Source organism: Ascidiella aspersa, chromosome 7 (genome assembly GCF_963924565.1).
Source record: "Ascidiella aspersa chromosome 7, kaAscAspe10.2, whole genome shotgun sequence".
NCBI lineage: Eukaryota > Metazoa > Chordata > Ascidiacea > Phlebobranchia > Ascidiidae > Ascidiella > Ascidiella aspersa.
Genome location: NC_139453.1, coordinates 12,499,965 through 12,521,043, shown reverse-complemented (window position 1 = coordinate 12,521,043; position 21,079 = coordinate 12,499,965). Strand labels below are relative to the sequence as shown.

Sequence of the window (21,079 nt, the reverse complement as noted above, 5' to 3'; positions counted from 1 at the left end):
AAACCTGTGTACTATCTCTTTCCAGAGTCTGCCTTATGTCTCCCCACGACCTTTCGTTGTATGTGCGAATAGATTGTTGCCCTTCTAGGAGGTTTGCGATTTCGGCTCGCGTTAGGTTGTGAAACCGAACAAACGCTGTACGAAACGTAAACTGTTTTATAATACTTTTTATACATAAAACAATGGGGCCAGAGTTTCTCAACCTATGGGTCGCGAACTAAAATTGGACCCTTGTTTAATTTTGTTGGGTTGCCAACTGTAGTTTTATATTGTTTGTTTAAAAACAAGGTTGAAAAACTTCAATAAAAATATAAAAGCCAGAATATTTGATAAAAGCGACATTTCGCAATTTACAAACGTTTCAGCAATAACTCATGCCATCATCAGTGTAAAAAACAAGTGGAGGTAAAAGCGGTAAAACGTAAAAAGTAAGGAAAAAAGGACAAAACCAACGTGGTGTATCGACTGTGATGCAGCTGCAACCAGAAATACATCGGCCAAACGCAACGCAACCTAAAGACGCGTATGAAAGAACACCAGCCGTCACCTAAGTCGAAAGTTTGTGCCCATTTGCTCGCGAATCCTACACATAAGGTTAATTTCAACAAACCGGAAATATTGGGTTCGCGGCATGACAAATATCGCCTTTTTTTGCTGGAGTCGCTGATGATCCAACATCACAAATCAGAACTTAATATAGATACAACCTCGGCACCTTTATATCTTTTTAATACCTAGCGCTACGCATTTACCCATACATTGCCTTTTTTCGCTGCTATTTTTGTCCTTTTTTCCTTTCTTTTTACGTTTTATCGCTTTTATCTTCACTTGGTTTTTACACTGATGATGGCATGAGTTATTGCTAAAACGTCTGTAAATTGCGAAATGTCGCTTTTATTAAATATTATAGCTTTTATATTTTTATTGAAGTTAGTAAAAAAACCGTGTATTGTGTTCCAAAGGTTGAAAAAAGGTTAAGAAACGCCGGATTAGACCTACACAAACTACCTCTTTGAAATAAATGACAAACGATATCTTAAAAAAGGACAATTTAAAACACTTTGGAAGGCTTGTGCTGTTGTAGGAACATGAAATGAACCTAACTTAATTGTTTTTTTATAGTAATGCTATTATATTTTGCAGATTACAAGGTGGGTTTCAGCCATAAGCCATATAGCCTAACTAAGAACACTAAAGTGCTGGTGATATTTTAGTATATCGAATGTGGAATTACGTGAGAATCCAGAAATATGCAGCATAAATATTACGTACCTTTGCGATCGTTGTTGATAGAACCTTTGATAAATTTCACATCCATTTGGTTGATTTCAGCGGTTTTGGCACACTTTCGTAAACTTGAATTTGCGGCAACAAGCCTTGAATTGTAAAATATTTTATCATGTTTATGTAGAAACGCATAAACAAGTGATTATTTTCCAAGACAGAAATGCTACGAATTTTTATTTATTTTTATAATGCAATAAACAGTCAGAAATAAATATTCCTGTTCGTCTATTCTATAATAGTCATGTTTTCAAAGTGCTAACTTTAAATTGTACGCAAAATAAGGGTCATGTTAACTGTTAAAAAAAAACTAAAAATGGTACACGCCACTCTAGGCATACTTAGTTTAAGATATTTAAATAGCCGAAAATTACAATAAAGTTATTTATTTATTTAAAGTGGAAGACCCATTTGAGACTTATCACATCATCTCATTTAGTTATATTTGCCCAGTCAAAACCACAGGACTTCATTAACACAGATTCGTCTTGTATAGACGAATTATAATTTCACATTTGGTGATTTATAATTTTATTTACATGAAACATAACTTTTAAAAAACGCATGAGTCTATAACAAGTCAGACACATTAATGTAAATTGACAACCGGTAAAGTCAAAGTTAACTTTAATATTTTTTGTCGTAACAAAATAAAGGCAACTTCTATTCAAAATGTTTTATACATTCAAGCCGAAATACCCGCTTTCTAATATTTTAAGCTTATCCATTGCATCAGTGACGTCAGCTTCAATGACGTCAACCTGGCGGTCCACTGCGTGAAGGTTATTTCTCAGAGTGGCCGCTACCCTTCTCAGTCGATGGCTTTGGCGTCCCAGGTGAGTTATGCGATCTTGATGCTCGGTAGAGTTCTTTTCTAGCTTGAAAGTCCTTTGTATATAAAATCACGGAAGTTAATAGGTTGGGTAAGAGGCCAACATGTTTCGAACATAGGTTATTATTTTGCTGAACGATTATACGTAATACTAAAGCGCTAAACAGACTTCTTGTTCACGTAGTATAGTGTGCAACAGTGAAAGTTTTTTAAGTGCACTTCAGGTCACACGGTATTAATGTCTTAAAATTGGTGGCGATGGAATTTAAGCGGCTCGTTGGTCTAGGGGTATGATTCTCGCTTAGGGTGCGAGAGGTCCCGGGTTCAAATCCCGGACGAGCCCTCCTTTAGTCAGTTTATTTTGTCGCATAAAAACACCAGTAATTAAAGAGTATTGCGAAAACCATAAAATCCCAAACTTCAAGTCAGGGATCAGCAAAAGGCCGAAGCCGAACTCATAAGGACATACGATTTATTAAATAAATTTTAAATAAATTTATTCTGTAATCTAATTCCGTGGGTCGCAACCGGTGTGCCGAGGCACACGCCAGATCATGTCAGATGTGCCGAGGGGAAACCGATAACCCTATTTGCTTTCTTACCAATATATTTGACCAATCGCAATACAGTTTTGGCCTTAAATGAAGACAAACATAACCTATATGTAATTAGAATTCAATTCTTGAATCATCGCACTTTAAGCTTGAATTAAGTTTTATTTTTAACATCAACACTATAATACTACCACCCGAAAAGTAAACGTATACTCAAGGGGGACAAAGGTATGATATACATCAAACCAGGGCTGCGGAGTGGGAGTCGGGGCTCGGTAAGACCATGTAAAACTACCCGAGTCCCGAGTCCAACATGAGCATGCGCAGTGCCAAATTTTACAACTAATATGGCCGCCAACTGGAAATTGTAAAGGTGGAATAGCATATGGTGGAATATTTTCCAGTCATGTATTGTGAGTAAATTAATAACACCCTATAAGTAAATTGCTGAATATCCACCTTATTTAGCTAGGTAAATTGGCGGAATACAGGCTATAGAGTCAGGGCCGGAATCGGGAATCGAAATCGAACATTTGACCAGAGTCGGACTCGGGACTCGGTAGTCGGACTCGGGTTATTTTTAACCGACTCTGCAGCCCTGCAGGAAACCATTGTGTGCCGCAATATACGTCAAACATGTGCCGAGCGCGACAATATAGCAAACTTTTCTTTAAAAGCTTGAAAAGCTTAGAACTACCATCAGCCAGCAAGGGTTAAAACGTTTAAGATAAATATGCATTTCACCATATAAATGAACGGCTTATTGTTGTTCGAAGCGGTGCGCTTCTCAAAATATTATAAAATTTTAGAACTTTTAACGTCGGAATTATGTGTTCTGTTGGAAGGAAAGGTTCTGTTGTGGAAACACAAACCAAGCTTAATTTTTCTATAACTGCTTTATTTAGTCTGTTCCTTTTTCTAAAACAAAGCCCACAGCGCTATAACTTCGACAATCCATATCAAATATAGAAAATCACCAAAATACAAAAAAAAATATCTGGACTCCCACCTGGTTGACATGATATCGAGCTGTGTCTGTAGCACCTCCTCAAACTCCAGGAGCTTTTCTTCGCCATTCAGGAACATCGTGGACACGCTGGAATTGAGGGAGGAGTAAACCTCTTCGATCTGCATCTCAATCTTCTTTTGGCCGACATCGAGAACTGCCTTTAGCGAAATTACTGAACGTTAGGCGTTTTGGTTGGTCAGGTTAGTAGGCGTTGTTCGGGTTTGCTTGTTACTGTTAATTGAATACGCCTTCGTCAGTAGTTCTTAAATTTATTTACCTGGAGTGTTCATATATATTGATGAAGGACCCCATATTTTTAAGCCAAGTAGGACAATAAGAAAAGCTACCGTACGTAATACTGGGTTGGAATCAATGAGCCGAATGTGCCTCAGCCATAAAAATTTAAAATTATTATTTTTCAAAGATGTTGAGCGGATACCTTAAAACTTGCTCGCGGACACCCAGGGGACCCTGAACACGAGAAAAGTTTGAAAAAGACACCTTTGGGAAACACCCCAGCCTTAGACAATGCTGGTGTAGCTGAATATGAAGGTTTTTTAAGTGCACTTATCAGGTCTCATGGTATTGATGTGGTGAAATTGATGACGAGCGTTTTCACGCGGCTCGTTGGTCTAGGGGTATGATTCTCGCTTTGGGTGCGAGAGGTCCCGGGTTCAAATCCCGGACGAGCCCTCCTTTAGTTTGTTTTTTCCTGATATAAGCTAGGTATGCTGTACATAAAACCATTGTGAATATTAACTTTGGTGGATAAGGACAGGGGAGTTGTGATTAAAGTACAGACTCAAAGCGAATTAAAACTAATAATATTTCACCAGTGATAAATACCATTGTTTTATAATACGGCCATAAGGTTAGTTACTATTATTTGTTACAAGTAATCCGCACAAACTTAAAATAGTGCAACAACCAAATACCTTTGAAGTACTCTTCACACAGCTAAAATATATGTCATTGTAAAAAAGCTTTTTCTCTGTAACAACGAAAGTTTTTGAAAGGCACTTAACCGGCCGCACATTGTCAGTCGGTGAAAAAATGGTGGCTTCTTTTCAAGCGGCTCGTTGGTCTAGGGGTATGATTCTCGCTTTGGGTGCGAGAGGTCCCGGGTTCAAATCCCGGACGAGCCCATGTTTTTTAGGCCAGTATCATACAAACTTTAATAATCTGAATATTTGCAAAACAATTGTCTAAATCGTGAGAACAGAAAACTATTCTTGTGTTAATGGGTCAGAAGGTTTCCTCATCATGCTATTCTAAGTTTTCAGTTTGTTCTACGTTTTTATTAGAAGTAGACATATCACCTGCCCTTCCATAAGGTGTCGTGTCTTGGTCGTCATGTCGCCCAGTTTCTTGTCGTTGTCCATCACAAAGGTCGTCACCGTGTCGTCAAGCTTCGCCTGCTCCAACGTCACTTCCTCGAATGACGTAGCCAACGCGTTGATGTTCTGCGAGAGCGAGTTGAAGCGTGACGCCACCGTGCGGCGCAGCGAGCTAAAGTCTGACGTCATCATGTGACGTAGCAACATGGAGGCATTGTTGCTCTGGAAGTGGTTCTCGTCGAAGGTTTCCTGCATGCGCTGAAGAAAGTGAGAATAACAACAAATGTTTTAAAATTTAAACGGTAATTTGTCTGATTTAATGCAGATAATTCACTGACGCGATGCAATATAAAAATGGATTGTTCGCCCAAAGGGAGCAAATGTTTTCCACCTTGGGTCATATCAGTCTTACAACAGCGAAACGTTGTTGATTAAAGTATTTACTTCTTTAAAATCTAAAAAAAAAACCTTCGGCGTCTGTTTTGTACATTTCAATTACCCGATATAGCTTAATGTGGACATTACAATACAATTTGAAGTTCAACAGTGCCACATAATTTTCGGATTAATTACGGAGAAATACCATGAGTTTTCAATTTTAGGGAATTTTTTTATATGTGCGAGTTTTTGACACCGGTTGTCGGTTCATACATATTACGCAAAACCATATTTGACAAAGGCAACAAACACCTACGGCGAATAGCGTCTTTGTATCTTTATTTACATGCACTGTGGGGATTGACAAAAGTAGTAATCTAGTCGTAAGACTTCATGCCACGATATTTAGTTATTTAGACTATGTCCAGTATAAGAAAGAGTACAGCCTAAAAAATCATAATCGGAATACAAGGCCAAGGTACTGCACAATTGGCGCAGGGTATTCAAAAAACGTTCAAAAAGGTTTGTTAGATTACATAAAAATAAAAAAGTAAAACCCTATGTTTACTGTCAAAAAGTTCCACAAGATTTCGTAATTAGGCCTATTATTCTTTGCTTTGTGACCTGCATAAAACCAGGGACACTTGGCGTAGGCTGCCTTCTTGGGTTACTGTATGTCAGTTCGCGTAGACGGCAACTGGTACTCCGGCGCTGGTACTTTGACAACCGAAAAACTGACACAAATAACTTGAATAACCATACCGTGATAACCGCCATACCGTAATCCTTTCCCACAGCTTTCTTTCGCCTTGGTTGAGCCGTACCACGAACGAGTTGAGCATGGAGTAGCGATTCGACTGACGGTGAACGGCAGACCTCAGCTGGTAATAGGAGCTGTTTAGGAAGAGTACGGACTCGTACATTTGCCCGTACGATTCGGTGATGTCCTTGCTGTGAAGTTAACAAAACATAGATAGATGGAAGTTTTGATGTCTAAATACTATTGTTTTAAATGTCTGGTGGTTTAACTAACTTATAACGATCGCAGTTTCATAATTACAGGCCATAAAATAAAATCAATTTGGTGAGCATATTTTGTATAAAAGCTAACTTCTAAATATAAAACCATTACCTAAAATTTTTCGTACGTAAGGATGTTAGGTTTTTCTTTCATTTTTCGTCATCATGTTACTCTTTAACCTATTTCTATAGTTTCAAAACTTCAACGGTTAAAAGATCCGCAAATAAATATCTTCAAAAATTATAAAAAGAATGTTTCATAAACTCAAAAAAAATATTTTTAGGATTTTTTGTAATAAATACAGCCAAATGTAGTACCTCACGCTGTTCTGTCGCGCATCTTCCATAAATCCTATGAGCGCGCGTTCGGCGTTGGTGATGCGCGTTTCTGACGCCATCTGGTGTCTGGTAGCTTCCTCGCGTGCTTCCTCTAAGAGTCGCGCCGCTCCTACCAGCATCGCCTCGTTCGAGTTTACCCTGGATGGGAGTAGATTGTACTATGATCAATATTATTAAATTAATCAAATCGTAAGTGAACTGCTATCGTGAGGTTTACAATTTGTTTCGTGACGCACGAAATTGCCTCATAAAAAACGGAAAGCAACTTGAAACCATCATATGGTGTTACGCCAAGGACATGGCATTTAACAAAACAATCATGGCATTAAGTAAAAAAATCCCTAAAAATAAAGTAGGTATACGGCTATTTGCAATATGAACATAGGTGTGCTGTCTTAAGTTTTATGTGTCGCGAGTGCCACATCTATGTTAAAAAAATATTGTTTCATCTTCGATATGCAAATATATCAACTATACTTTAAAACGCAAGCCTTCCTGAGTTACTATTTAGAAATTCATGAAGAAGCAGTAAACGAGAAATGTTTTGTGTTTTACTGTCAAACCTGAAGGGTTGCAGAAAGTTTTTATTTGTTCAAACGAGTGACAGACTAAAAAGTAAGCCCTGAGGTATAGGATTTTTTCGATCATCAACAATACATATTTTAAACTTAGCGCATATAAATGCACCCAACAAATCGATTTACGTGAGTAAAAAGCGGAACGAACTCGCCCTCTACGACCCTTCACTCTCGCCCTCTACAACCCTACCCTGCAGCAAGCCACAAACCTCTGAAAAAGCTCTGTGTCGTTTTCCCGCGAGCTAACAGTAAGCTCGGCCAGTGTCTGCTCCAACTTCTGCGCCACCAGAGTAGCATCGAAGAGCTGCCTCATCTGCTGATCCAACACGTCTTCCGTAGCTATCTGACTGCGACGGTTGTCGTCGATGGAGCCCTGCATTCGCGCCTGGGCCACGCTCAGCTTGTCCGCCACGCGTGCCACGTGGTCGGTCACGCTCCGCTGCAGGCTGGCATTCAGCTGTCGCGCTTCGGTGCGCAGGTTCTCTGCAAAGCGAACCGAACAATGCTCATGGTTGTTGCGGTCTAATGTGCAGCGCTCGCTTAAAACAATTGGCAAAGGCAACGCGGTTTTCGCTTGGTTTCTGCTAATCGAAATGCCCCTGATTCCCTTCTTAGACCGCGCTATTTTTATTTTAAGGAGACAGATAGGCCGGTTTACTTCATTATCAGTCCGACGATTTCCCTTTTCTGCGGCACGATTGAATTATCTACGACACGATTGAAACACAGATCGCTCTAAAAACAGCTTATCACAGTGTCTGACTTTACCACCACTGCTATAGTTTTTTAACTGGGTAAAACAAATTGAAAAAAGCAATTTAAAGTTTGTAGAGGAGAGTAAACATTAAATTTTAGCCGCACCGTTTACAACAATGATACAGTTTTATATTTATTACATACTTTCACACTTCAACTCGCAAATATTAATTTGAAGAATTTCATTTATTTTACGAAAAACGTCTACCTAAAAATGTTGGTATTTTGTTTTCAAAGACAAATGAACAATTGCAATAAAGCTAGTTGGTTTCACGCAGGAATATTATTGCGGTCCAAAATGTTTGTACTATAGAAAAAGTGATAATGATAACTTTTTTAAATTAAGTAATAAGCCTTGTCACACAGTAGGCACTGTGGCTAGTCGAATACTTATTAAAACCGCAGGCTTGCATACCTATTTAGCGCAGCCCTGTGTGAAACCGACGGATCATACACATGCCAGACAACAAAGCCGTTAATCGTAGCGAGATGTCAGAGAGTTATGCGGACCTCAATCGGAGTCTAGCCCCGTCGGTTTCGAGAGTAAACGAGAAAAAGTACAATTTTATTAAATTTTTTGGCGAACGTGGCGCCGCGACCAATTCTCGCTAGATTCAAGGCTAGGTTATATACGCGGCTGGCGTCAAAGCATTGATATGATCGATGAAATCTAAGTTTCTGGAACGCCGAAAGAATAGATAAGTAGCGCTACAGTGATGAGCAGTTTGGCAGGCCAAAATTGAATGAGGTTTTACACGCAAAACAATCAGTATGGCGCCCTTTCGGAATAAAACACTTCTTAACAAATCATAAGAGCCCCTGCCAATACAAATCGACAAACTTTTGCAAAATGCGACTCGGCAAATTTAGATAAAAACCTTAGTTGAAATTGTTTCGCCACATGTGAAATACCAAATTATATTTTCGTTTGCTTTATTTAACTTTTCACTTCATCTCACTTAAGTTGTTTTCTTGCCTTTCTACTTTTGCGTTTTTCATTTATTACCACTAATTGTTTTCCGCCTTTGTTTTGTTGCTAAAGGGTAATTCCTTAGTTTCAGCAGTGGCTGAAACTAGCGTACACGCTAGCCGCTGTGCAACAGTTTGAGCGTAGTGTTGGCGTTCGCGCCACACGGCCATACTGAATAATAATTTCTAATGTTTAACTTGAGTGCGGCATCCGGTCAGTGACATGCCGTCACAGCAGTGAATAAGAAATTGCGCAGCACATGTACTCGTGAAGCGCATTTAAACACACGTGTAAGCCTTCAGACTGACGAACCTTGTATGTCATTGTTCAGCCTACGAACCGATCGCTGCTGGTTGATCACAGTCTGTTGAAGACGCTTGATGACCAGTCGCTGCATGTCCACCTTGTTGGTCAGTTCGTCCACCTTACGGTTGTTGAGGCGAACCGCCAGAGCGCTCTCGTCCACTCTGTTCCGCGCCTAAATCACAAAGTGCAACGCAAAAGTATAGGTTTTGAGATTACCTACATGGTTGGGGCTGCCTTAGAGCCCAGTGATACCTTTAAGTTCACTTAAACACCGGGATGGATTTAAAACGTACAAGCCCGTACTTGCTCTTATCTTAGGAAATATTTGCTTGGCTTCGAAAATATTGTAAATTCGAGCAGGGTGAAGGTCAAAAATGTAGATGTCCGCTAACCTAGAGCCTGAGAAAGTCCCACTAATGGTACGAAACGAAGGGAGGTTCCAATTTTTGGCCTTGAGTATAAATAACCTAATCCGACTCTAGGATCAACAGCTGAACTTAATACCCTAACTTACCTTTGCCTGTCTTTAGACGGTCTGTAAATTATTCGGATCTTGAAACATCCTTGGGAACGCACTTGTCTAAGAGGGACTGAAACGCGCTTGTATGCTGCAACTATAGGCCTATTAAAAGCCGTTTATTATGCTATTGATAAACACTTCAGGTGCCGGGAAGGTCTAAGCGTTTTCACAGTAGCTTTGTCCGACTATGAAAAGTACTTTGCCCGATATATTAAAAGTTAATCGAAGGTCATATTACAACTTTAATGGTGCAACACTTGCATATTTTTATCCGATGAATAATTTAATGTTTTGCCTGTGTGTGGTGACGATAGGTGGTACATTTTGTTTAACGACATCGGTGGTTTACGAAAGACAAGAGTCACGGGAGGGACAATATATAAATCTGGATAAGGTAGGTGTTTTGACAATACATTCTACTCTTTAATTCCTAAACTATTCCACTTTTTAATGCCTAACCTAAACGATTTCTCGGTTTCGGCAAATTGGGCTACGCAAGTGCATGGGTTTCAAAATATAAATAAGAAATACTGTAACTGAGCGCAAAAGCGAAAATCAAACTACCGTATATGTTTTTAAGCAAGTTAATACAACAGAAGCTAACACAACTGAGCTAAGAAGAAATGATGTGTAATCTATGCAATCCTTCCGAAGCACATTTGACAATAGGCGCTTCATTTTCGATAACATAAACGGGATAAAACACTTAATTACAACAAAAATATACTCTATCTTCCTATACATTAAGGCGTATAATCATGCATAACAGTCAAATAACGCCAGACCATCTACCAACCTCATGTATAAGGTCGTTCAACATTGCGGTTTTTCTCGTCAGCACATCAACGGTTTGGCAGCAAGAGCTCGAATCTCGCTGCTGCAAGTCGTCCAGGCGTTGGGTGTGATCGTCCAACGTTTCCTTCAGTTTGTTCAGTTCTCCCGGGGCATTCATGGCAGACAATATGTTGAAGTTGGTGGTTGAATGATGGTTGATGGTGTCTCCGCTAATCGAAGGCTAAATATAAAAGGTTGGTCAATTAATTACAAATCTCAGAAAATTTAAGGACGTAAACTTAAGGTAGCCTACAAATCATTCTGTCTTAATTCCCTGCGATTTTCAGTTTGCGGATATTTCGTTTCTCCCCATATTCATGTTTTGTTCTCGAAACATTTTTAACCCTGTTGAACAAAAGGTTATGTACGCACGGAGTCATATCTTACATATTTCCCGTCCAAATACTTTGGTATTTGATCGGCACACTATTGCTTGTCGCTAAATCCCTCTTCTAATGGCAGAATATATCTGCAAAATTTTTATAGTTTTTTAAAATTAGTTTTATGAAACAACAAATTGCTATTTACTGTCAAAGCTAGATGTTGTCGATTATAAGCAAATTACCATTGCTGCACAGAATATTTATCGTTTGTTGTGTGTTGCTTTCGCCTTATCTTCACTATTGAGTTGTCACTCACCTAACTTTTCTAGCCTCTTCACTTTTTCTGCACCTCACCTTTTATCAGTTTATCCCTTAGATTTGTTGCTAACACCTTTTTTTTGTGAGGTATTTTAGCCCTCCCAACATTTTCTCCTCGCCTGCAGTTTGGTGGAACATTGTAAAATGAAGACAGTTAGGTTAAAGTTGGCTGAGATGGTGACCAAATCATGAAACGCCTATACGTTTACGTCCGTTTTTAGTCGCTGTCCGTTTTTACTACATTACGCATTTTATTGTTTTGTTTTAATGCTCCCTACATTGAATAAAATTGTGTAGCGTTTAGGCATTTGACAGGTCGTTAACTAGAGGTCCAGTATTTTCGGTGTAACACTGTTGTTCGTTAAAAAATAAGATTTATGCGAATATCTTATTGGTCTTCATATTCTAAGTTCATTTTTAGCAAATACCATTACATCAAAATTCAGCACGAAGTGGAATCCATTGCCTATAAACTACCCAACCTATTCGCGTAAACTACCCAACTTTTTTTTCAAGTTTAAACCTCACCTGTTGCATCACAGAGGAGGAGTTGGTGCAGATTGCCTGGAGGAACCTGACGGATGCGTCCTGCCTCCGGTTCTTCATGATCACTTGCACCAGTTGATGCTGGAGGCTGGTGATGTCGATCGAGCTCTTCCTTAACATCCGGTCGTGAGCATCCAGACGAGACGCGTGACTTCGAACCTCGTCCATCACGTCCACCGGATGGCCCCCTGTTAGGAAAAAGAAAAGAGTGGTCGTTGTTTACTGCCATGACTGTTATATAGGTTTAGGTTGATATTGGTCAGTATATAGGTTTAGGTTTCATATTGGTGCATTGTAGCAAGAAATCTATAGAGCTAAATATGGTCGCCGCGCAAGATAAAAAAGTGTTGATTCTGTGATGGCATTTTGATTCTGCTATTATACACACAATAACAAAAATATAGCTATGCTAAATTTGTGTTGTTTATCATGAGGTCATTGTGATTTGAATCCCACAATTCGTTTTACAGTAGTCCTTCTTTCAAAGTGATAAAAATCCAATAAATGAACAACCATTTTCTTCGTTCGTATAGGTTGTTTATATCCGTGAGATTTACGTTTTTGTAAATCACTTACCGTTTAGATCGTGTTGGCTCATCGACGACAGGTCAATTTCGATGGCAGAGTGACTTGACAATCCGGAAACAACTAAACCGAAACAAACAATGCTTCAATCTTAGCTGATGAAGAAGATAAATACGATTTACACCCAATAAAAACGTTGTGTTTTTAATGGCTTCAAATATAAACAGCGATTTTTCATAATGAACACTATTGTGTACCTTCAAATTCAATGTACGCTTTTTTACAGCTCTAAATGAAACTTACCCGGGTCGCGACGATTTGATGCAGTAGATCCCAACTCCCTCCTCAGATCTTCCATGCCTCTCTGCAGCTCCTCCACGTCTTCTTGAAGCTCTTCCAGAGGGTCCGAAGCCTCGATCACGGAGCTTCTTGGAGGTCCGCCTCCGTTTGGATGTTCGTGTTCTGTTACAAACGGGAAAGCTTTAGGAATTGTTTGGTGGAACCCTTTTCAATTGTTTATCAGTTCGCATTCCGTGCTGAACCTTGAATATCTTGTGTTTAAGGAGGTTAAAAGTGCTCAATAAAATGAAATATATGTATTGTGTATTTACGTTCCGTAAAACAGCATGACAACACATTATTTTGATATAACAAACATGAAACGGTTCGGTACTAGATAGAATAAATAGTTTAGGGAAGTGCTAGATCAGTGGTTAGTAAACTGGGAGGCGCGAGAAATTGACAAACTCTGTATGAATTGTGACTAAACATTAAAGCGAAGTGATATTTCCCTGCTACTAATCCCCCAGTTAACCATTTGGTATTCAAAAAACAGTTACATCCTTCGCATTGATGCAATTTACCTGGAAATAAATTGCTGTTCTTCTTTATTTTTTTTTATTTTGAAACGAGGTGGGGCGCGAGTTTTGTTCAAATTGTAAAAGGGGCGTGTCTCAAAACATTTAAGAACCACTGTACTAGATAGAACAAAACGTTTAAGGAACAGTCACTTTCTATAAAAAATGTGTCTTTTTCCAGCGGACTGGGAAGTAAAGTTTAATAACGATCCAACAAAAAAGCAATTCAAACGAAAAACAACGAAACTAAAAAATGTCGTTCAGTTCGCCTTATAGCCATCTTAACAGATTGGTCGGCAAAACAAAAGCAAAACTAACTGAAGTAACCACCGAAATGGTATTGTGTTTACCGATCAGCCTGCGATTGGCTGCATTCAGTGACGCTTCCAGCCGTTCTAGCCTCAAATCAGTCGCCGACTTCCAGCTGACGATATTCTGAACTCTTCCGCTTAAACCGGCCACGGTGGACGAGAGTTGCTGCATTGTGCGCTGCACGTAGCGGACCGGGTTGGTGGAGAATTGTGGGTAGGTGTTGTAAACCTACACGCAAAAAAATTCGTGTCACGTGTGTGTGGGCGTTGCAGCGTAAGTGACCATAGAATAATTATCACCCGTGTGGTGCATTTTCAGATAACGTATATTCTTTTATAGTATCTTGAAGTGTTAATACTTTGTTCCTGCATTGTATATTTTCTTAGTCTAAATATAAATTCTTTAAAATGCGCCGTGCAAACTGTACCAACCCTACATTACGATTTTGTACACCAATTTCTTGGTGCAGTGCTTTTCAACCCGTGGGATGGTACGCACTTGTGCGGATGAAAATGGCGAATGCCATTATTTTGATAAGATTATGTGTACAAATCGCCATACACTAACCGATATCCAATTTAGAGTGATTAGGAATGCTTCAGGGAGTTCAATTAATTCATATGTAAGCAAAACGTAACCAACGAATACTGTATATGTTCGATTTATTACCGCCGGCTATGGCTGGTATACACCTAATCACATTTGGACCACACCACAATAAAGAGCAATTTTACATGTAAACAAGCTAGAGTAAAAATATTGGCAGTTAAAATTAACAATAAGCTCGAATAGCTTTTCTTACCGAGTATTGCGACGGTGGAGTCCATCGACGCCTCCGCACCAATCGTGTGAGCTCACTCTCGAGACCTGCCTGCGAAGCGTCAACACAATTGGACAAACTCGTAAACAACTGAAAACTTGGAAGGAATCCGCTGTTTGGCGTATTAAGGTGCGTAAACAAAGCGTTCACGGACCAAGAGCAAACTAACGTGACCGTGGATTATTAAGGATCACGAGGCTTTTACAAATGTCCAGCAAGCAACAACGTTTTCAGCTTGTATTGTCATGCCAAGTATACTAACCTATTATATTACGTTTTTGTGGCCATTTATTTCACACAGTCGGCCTTCCAATTTACCCGGCTGAAACAAAGCTTTAAAAAAATAATAGCATTTTTATTATGAATGAATATACTGTTGCTGTCAGGCATTTTTATCAATTATAAAGCGGTTCTTCTGACCAATATGTATTCAGCGCCGACGTTTGGATTACCTATACGGGAAATCTTCTTCAGGGCAATAAACTTGTAACTTTACAGAAGGGTATATATACAGTGAGTCATTTATTATGTTATCTGTCAATACCTTTGTTTGTTTTTGTGCTTCGGACAGGCCACGGTTTTGCATGTAGAATACCCTCGCCTTGGCAATGGCGGCATCTGTTCGTTGGTGAATACTTCGTTCGCGACGGTGTAATTTAGGAAAGATGTGCTAGAAATAGTTCAAAGATAACAAAGAAATAGTAAAAATTCAAAAAAGTCGTTAATGCAATAAAGTAACAATTTCCCGAAAAAATGTTATTCAGTAAACACGAAATCTCAATTACACCTCATGTTGATCAACTAAGCACTTTATTGCTAGAATCGCCTGATAAAGGTGATAAATGAGCTGTTATACAGCGCAAAGCAGGCACAACATCATATTTAGGCAACAGAGAAAGGCCTCACAAAACAAGAAAAACTCTGAACAGTTAATTAGGAAACATTGTACAGCAGCGTGCAAAACATTTGTTAATTGTGTCTTTTATGTGAGAGGTATGTCATTTTGCAAAGCAAATAGGCCTAAGCCGAAATCGCCCGACTATGTTACGCAGGTTTCCTCGACGTTATGTTATTTGCATACTTTCAAACATAATTCGGCTTAAATAAGAGTAACTATGGCGATAAACAAAAGAGAAAACTGCATTAGAGTTTTCCTTTGATCATTTGTATTCTGTTCGTTTATCATTTTTTACTGATAAACAAAACAACTAAAAAAATTCCACGCCATGAATCTTGGTTAAACTGATAAGAACAATCTAGGGCAAAAACAGTCGAGTCACAAAATTATGCCATTGCCTAGAGAATGGCAAATATATAGGCTCTAAAGGCAAAGATCGACAATTGATTACATTATTGGTCCAAATGTTTACACAGAGCCAATCGACCATTTAAGTTTAACGGCTATTTTTCGGACTGAAATTCTGCATTAAATGCTTTGAAAAGTCAATACTTTTAACTCGAAACCAACCAACATTTCGCGCCAAATGACATTACTATCAGGGTTCGGAAAAAAATGTTTTAGATAAAAATATTGGAAAACATTTCGAGTTTTTACATTAACCTATTTCGCCTAGAAAAAGCAAGCATAGGTATTTTCACCGCAGTAAAGGCCATTTATTTTCGTTCAGATGCGAGTTTTTTCACGTAGCCTTTTTTCACGTAGCACAATCTGTTTTTTTGCCAAAAATGGCTCGGGGGAAAGCTTTTGAACGAAAAGAGAACTAAGGGGCCCCTACAAGCATGGGCGAGAGATCAAAATACGTCCAGAGGGCACCAAAAAACACCAACGCGGGTCACTACATCGACAATTGATTACCAACACGTTCGGTCGGTCGCTTTCCCAGGCTATATTGAGCGAAAAGGCAGCGGCGATTACCTTGTTATTCCAGCCAGCCGCTTCGCCCTGTTTCTTGCGGCTTTTCGCCTTGGCCGACGTCGAAATGGCAGCGACCGCAAAAAAGAACAACAGCAGTAGCAATAGGGCGACTGTGGCATTTCGCGGGAGGGGGGATTGCATTACGTCGCTCTGCCGTGCAATGGTAAAGTGGCAAAGTGTAGGTTGTTTTTGTTTCACAACACAGGGCTACCTAAACGCCCCACTAGGCACCCACATCAGCAATTTTGTTCTGCTGGGCGTACGCTAACAAAAACCTACTGACAATTTTTTAAATATTTTCTCGTTAACGTGGAAATGCTAACTATTTTGTTAATTGCTTTTGTTAATTCTAATAAAAATACACGAATCCTATTGAACATCACTAAGGTGTGGATCATGTTGCCGTTAGCTCCCTTTTAGGACAAAAAATGTTTTCAACAAGATTACCTAAAAGCAGTCAATGGAGAACAATTTAATCTGTTTTTCACCTAAATATATTACAAATTATGGTTAAACCTGAACATTCTAAATATTTGTTTCGGTAATTAAAAGTTATTTTTCTTTACTGGTTTTCCGAACGTTTTTCACTTGTTTTCCGAACGGCTGGGCTAAGGCCAAGTTCTAAATTAACTCTTATTAGCTCTCTCGGAATAGCTAACATGGCTGAAACCAAGCGAATCACCAGTAATCGATGAACATGTGCAGCATTTCTGTCTTTTTTATACAGACTCGCAATTCACTATTACCTCACATACGATTCTTGAACTAAGCTTGTTATCACTGAATTGCTTTCCACCACAAGTCTGCCTTTCAACGGTGTTTATCCTCCTATACACAACATTCCATGCATACCTCATTCAAATAGCTGAGGCCTTTGGGCCTATCGTCGCCAAATTACCCTGGCTTCGAACCCCAAACCACAATTATCTTATAGTTGTACTTAAGGCTAAAGTACAGGTGCGCCAGCAGCTTGTTGCCAAGGTCCATGACATGCAACTCGACGCCGCAAAGCGCGAAGCCACTCCAGTGTCTGCATTCCGAACTGTCACGGCAACAAGACAGCGGGGAGGGGGTGGCTAACCTGCGCCATTCGCCCAAGCTGTCGGGGGTTGTAGGCAGGCGATTGCCAAATGTCAACTGGCTCAATGGATGAATGACTGATTGCCCGACTACGGCAAATAGCTACACCGTTCCCGGGGCGACTCTCCCACGCCGGCATTGGTCGATCCGACCATTCACAAATTTCCAGACAGGAAGCAGAAAGGCAAAAAGCGATCTGTTTTACGACGACCCACCGCCGAGGAAACACATCGATTAGTGACGAGCAATAAAGGTCAATCAAAGGCAAACAATTATGGCAACGGCGAAGTGAGACAGACAAAAAGGCCCTGTATCCGCAATATACAGGTGGGATAAAACCTGTCCACAACCAGAAAACCTGAAAAGGGAGGAGGTTTTATTCGATAAGTAAGAAATAACGTTCCATCTTCGTCGGGAGAGGTCGGTCGATTTGTATTAAAATACATTGTCATTGGGGCATCTCAAACGGGCAACAGACAGAACCTACCACTTTATCTTTTTACGAGTATTACCTAAATTATACAATAAAAAATGGCCACGTCCTGGTTATTAATAGTGCGAAAAGATACTTTATTTCATTTTTTTCAGGAAAATAGAAACTAGCATGAGCGCCCAGTTTAAATTAACTAATACACTTATTTCGGAAGCGTTCTTCCAACTCCCTCGTTGGAATGTTTTCTGTTGACATCCCCGCCCCTGGGAATTTGTTGTTGTTGCAAAGCCGCAAACTTAATACCCAGGGGTATTACGAGGATTAGCACAACATGTATGGCGTGCCCAAAACAGTCGTTTTTCACAAAAGTACATTCTTTTCTCAAGTTGATTCGAATGCTCGATCACATGACATGAAAACTATTCGATGTTCTTAACACGTTTTCCAGCGCAATAAAAACATGGCTGTAAAGGCAATTAACTTTACAACGCTTTTTAATATAACGACCGTCTTAACAGACCTAATTTTATTTGCACATTTCTAGAAACCATCGCGTGAGGATTTTGCAAGCTTCAAGCTGGTTTATATATTATTTTGCGGCAAATAAAAATGTCGTGCTTTGTGGTACGTGTGATGGATTACAACATGGCATACAAACAGGACTGTTGTGGGTAAATAAACCGTTTTTTACAACCCTAAAGGACAGTCGCTTACTAGTAAACCCTGTTTAAGGGTGACTGGGCTGCGATCAATGTGGAACTGTCAAACTGTAGGACTGGGTAAATGTTTGCCGGGGCAATACACGAATATGTGGGTTTGGTTCGGTTTGAATGTGCTCGGCTAACGAGACCGCAAAATCAACACTTACCGAGCCTTAGCGTCCGCTTCTTGAGCGCGGCCAAATTGCCGGGCATAGAGTTACAGCTCGTTGAACAAAAGTCGCAAGTCGAAACACGCCTGCCGCGCCTTGGCTAACAATAGTATAGAGCTGTGTACACAAACCGGCTAGTTGCTGCTGCTACGGCAACAGGTCTTACAACTACGACAGGGCCTGGCACCAACAGAGGAGGCGTGTATTAAACTCGTTATCAGGCTATACAGTTGCAGCCACATACTTAAAGTTTTAGCCAAGGCAGATTTCAAATGGTTACTGACAGGCCCACAGTAGCTGTCAAAATGCGATATAAAGCCTGTCTTTAAACCAGCAATTTATCCCAGGAACCTAAGAATAAAAACCACGCTACATAATTAGGTAGCCAACCTCTCTGTAGCTACCAGTGGAATGTTATGTTGTCGTATAACTAAAACCAATGAAATGTAGAGCCATGCTTTTCAGCATAATTTTGCATTGTTTACAGCTAATAAGCTAATTGATTTCCACATGCTATATTTTCGCCATATCGCAGCCATCTTTTGGAATACCAAGTGTCGTGCACAGCGCGCCAACTGGAAAAGGTGATAGATGTTGTCTCTTCCTGCACACATGTGTGTTTGAGGCCTTTTAGGGGTTGGCAAACTACTTTGATCGTCCCGTTTGCACCTGGACGCCGAAGCCGCGAATGGGCCTTTTTAGGAAAGCGTATAGTGAGCACTCTGGTAAAAATAACTAACCACATAAATGAACTTGTGATTTTTAATTGCTTGGCGTACAGTTATTTTCGTCTAAATTGTCTGAAATCGCGAGTGAGTTTCCTAAGGTATAAAGTTGCTCTATTTACTCATAAATTAGAAAGAGATGATTGGCTTTAAAAAATATCAGCGAGACTAGAACTTTTTGAACATGTTTCTTACAATTGTTCGTGGAACGTGCAATTATAGTGCACATATTCCCTTAGTAATTAGTAATTATCCATTGCGTTATTTTTTAAACTTTTTGTATTTTAACTAACTAGTTTGAAAAGTACTAAATGACTAGGCTCATTATACGGTTTTAAAAAAGTTCATAACCGAACCATATTGAAAGCATATATGGTTGGAAAATACGATGACGTACTTTATTACATTTATCCGCTGTAGTCAGTATAGAGCTTGGCATCATACAGCTTTTGGGGGAAACAACTATGAATTCGGCGACGAGTTAAAGCTTCAACGTTAAGATGTTTGGTTTTATAAAGCTTATTTTCCTGAAGTGCACGTACGCGAGTTCTTTAAAAGCTGGTTGACAAATGTGTTGACGCGACGCCACAAAACAACAACGATTGGCTTCGAGGCCTTCAAGTAGCTTCCTTGCGTGATCGAAATGAGTCTAGACGAGGGACTCAAAACTTCCTAAATGTTAGAGGGCCCCCGGATTGAATATTTAAGTGTTTATTCCACGGAAGTGGAATTTGGTAACAATCTTCACCAAAAATGATAATTTTTTAATTTATACCAAAAAAATCGAACCTATACCTTAAAATCGAACCTATTTTGCTATTCGATTGATTTTAAATTTTCGATTTGTTATGCTTCTTAGTTAGGCTGTTCGGTTTCTATATTGTGACTGGTTTACGGGCAAAGCCAACTGAACACTATAGGCCCCTAGACACATGGTAACAACCACAAATGTGCACTTTCGGGTTTTTGCCTTTTAACACTTTATGGCCTCCCTCTGTTGAATAAAGAATAAAGCTTTTACGTATACTACTACATAAAAAAAATGTGATAACAGCAATCCTAACTTATGTATTGAAAGCGGCCACCTTATTTCCAATAACAAGTCGTAAGCCTATTATCAATATTAAATCGTGAAAGGGTCGATAACAATGTGGACAGAAATTATTTATCATTTGTATTTTTTACATACGGGCACGTCCGTGTGTTTAACTTATCTTGAAATGTATGTTATATCGATCTTGTTGCCAGGAAATACAAAAAAAGCAGCTGATATCGCAAAATACCCACCTGCTGTTTATTTCCATTCGTATGTTTGTGGTTTAAATAACTCAAATAAGGTCTGTGAAACTTGATTATATAGATTAAGGGGCGTTCCCGTGAAAAAATGTCAGGTACGACGTACCGGTAAACATTGTTGTTTTTACCAGGCCATGTCCCCTTTTACCAAGCCATCCCGTTATCTTCATGAATGTGTTTAGCCTTCAGTTACATAATATTCATGCACTACATCAAACGATTACCTTAGGACTAGGTTACTTGTTTTAAACGTCCCTTTATGACATAACTTTGTGACGTCATCTCTGTAAAAATCGTTCGGCAAAGAAAATTTCTTATCGTATTTGAAAAAAGATCATTTTGCTTTTACCCTTGGGTATGATGCAATTAACAAATTTTAC

General features: G+C 39.4%; 1 protein-coding gene and 3 non-coding genes across 4 annotated transcripts in view; 3 read left to right on the top strand and 1 right to left on the bottom strand.

Moving 5' to 3' along the window:
* Positions 1-16,563, bottom strand: part of LOC146137867 (uncharacterized) — a 72,408-nt gene extending 55,845 nt beyond the window's left edge. Inside the window, exons 1-17 of the mRNA XM_083394460.1 lie at positions 16,295-16,563; positions 14,963-15,088; positions 14,401-14,469; positions 13,637-13,826; positions 12,733-12,891; positions 12,481-12,552; positions 11,887-12,092; positions 10,680-10,898; positions 9,370-9,535; positions 7,541-7,814; positions 6,733-6,891; positions 6,174-6,345; positions 4,999-5,274; positions 3,680-3,837; positions 1,984-2,172; positions 1,273-1,376; positions 5-135 (exon numbers count right to left, since the gene is read on the bottom strand). Of these exons, the coding sequence (XP_083250586.1) occupies positions 5-135; positions 1,273-1,376; positions 1,984-2,172; positions 3,680-3,837; positions 4,999-5,274; positions 6,174-6,345; positions 6,733-6,891; positions 7,541-7,814; positions 9,370-9,535; positions 10,680-10,898; positions 11,887-12,092; positions 12,481-12,552; positions 12,733-12,891; positions 13,637-13,826; positions 14,401-14,469; positions 14,963-15,088; positions 16,295-16,435 (2,811 nt within the window). The 5' untranslated portion in view covers positions 16,436-16,563. The remainder of the gene's footprint in view (positions 1-4; positions 136-1,272; positions 1,377-1,983; positions 2,173-3,679; positions 3,838-4,998; positions 5,275-6,173; positions 6,346-6,732; positions 6,892-7,540; positions 7,815-9,369; positions 9,536-10,679; positions 10,899-11,886; positions 12,093-12,480; positions 12,553-12,732; positions 12,892-13,636; positions 13,827-14,400; positions 14,470-14,962; positions 15,089-16,294) is intronic.
* Positions 2,388-2,459, top strand: Trnap-agg (transfer RNA proline (anticodon AGG)). The gene has a single exon. It is a non-coding gene; the product is annotated as a tRNA-Pro (tRNA).
* Positions 4,301-4,372, top strand: Trnap-ugg (transfer RNA proline (anticodon UGG)). Its single transcript has one exon. It is a non-coding gene; the product is annotated as a tRNA-Pro (tRNA).
* Trnap-ugg (transfer RNA proline (anticodon UGG)) lies at positions 4,753-4,824 on the top strand. Its single transcript has one exon. It is a non-coding gene; the product is annotated as a tRNA-Pro (tRNA).
* Positions 16,564-21,079: the final 4,516 nt, after the last annotated feature.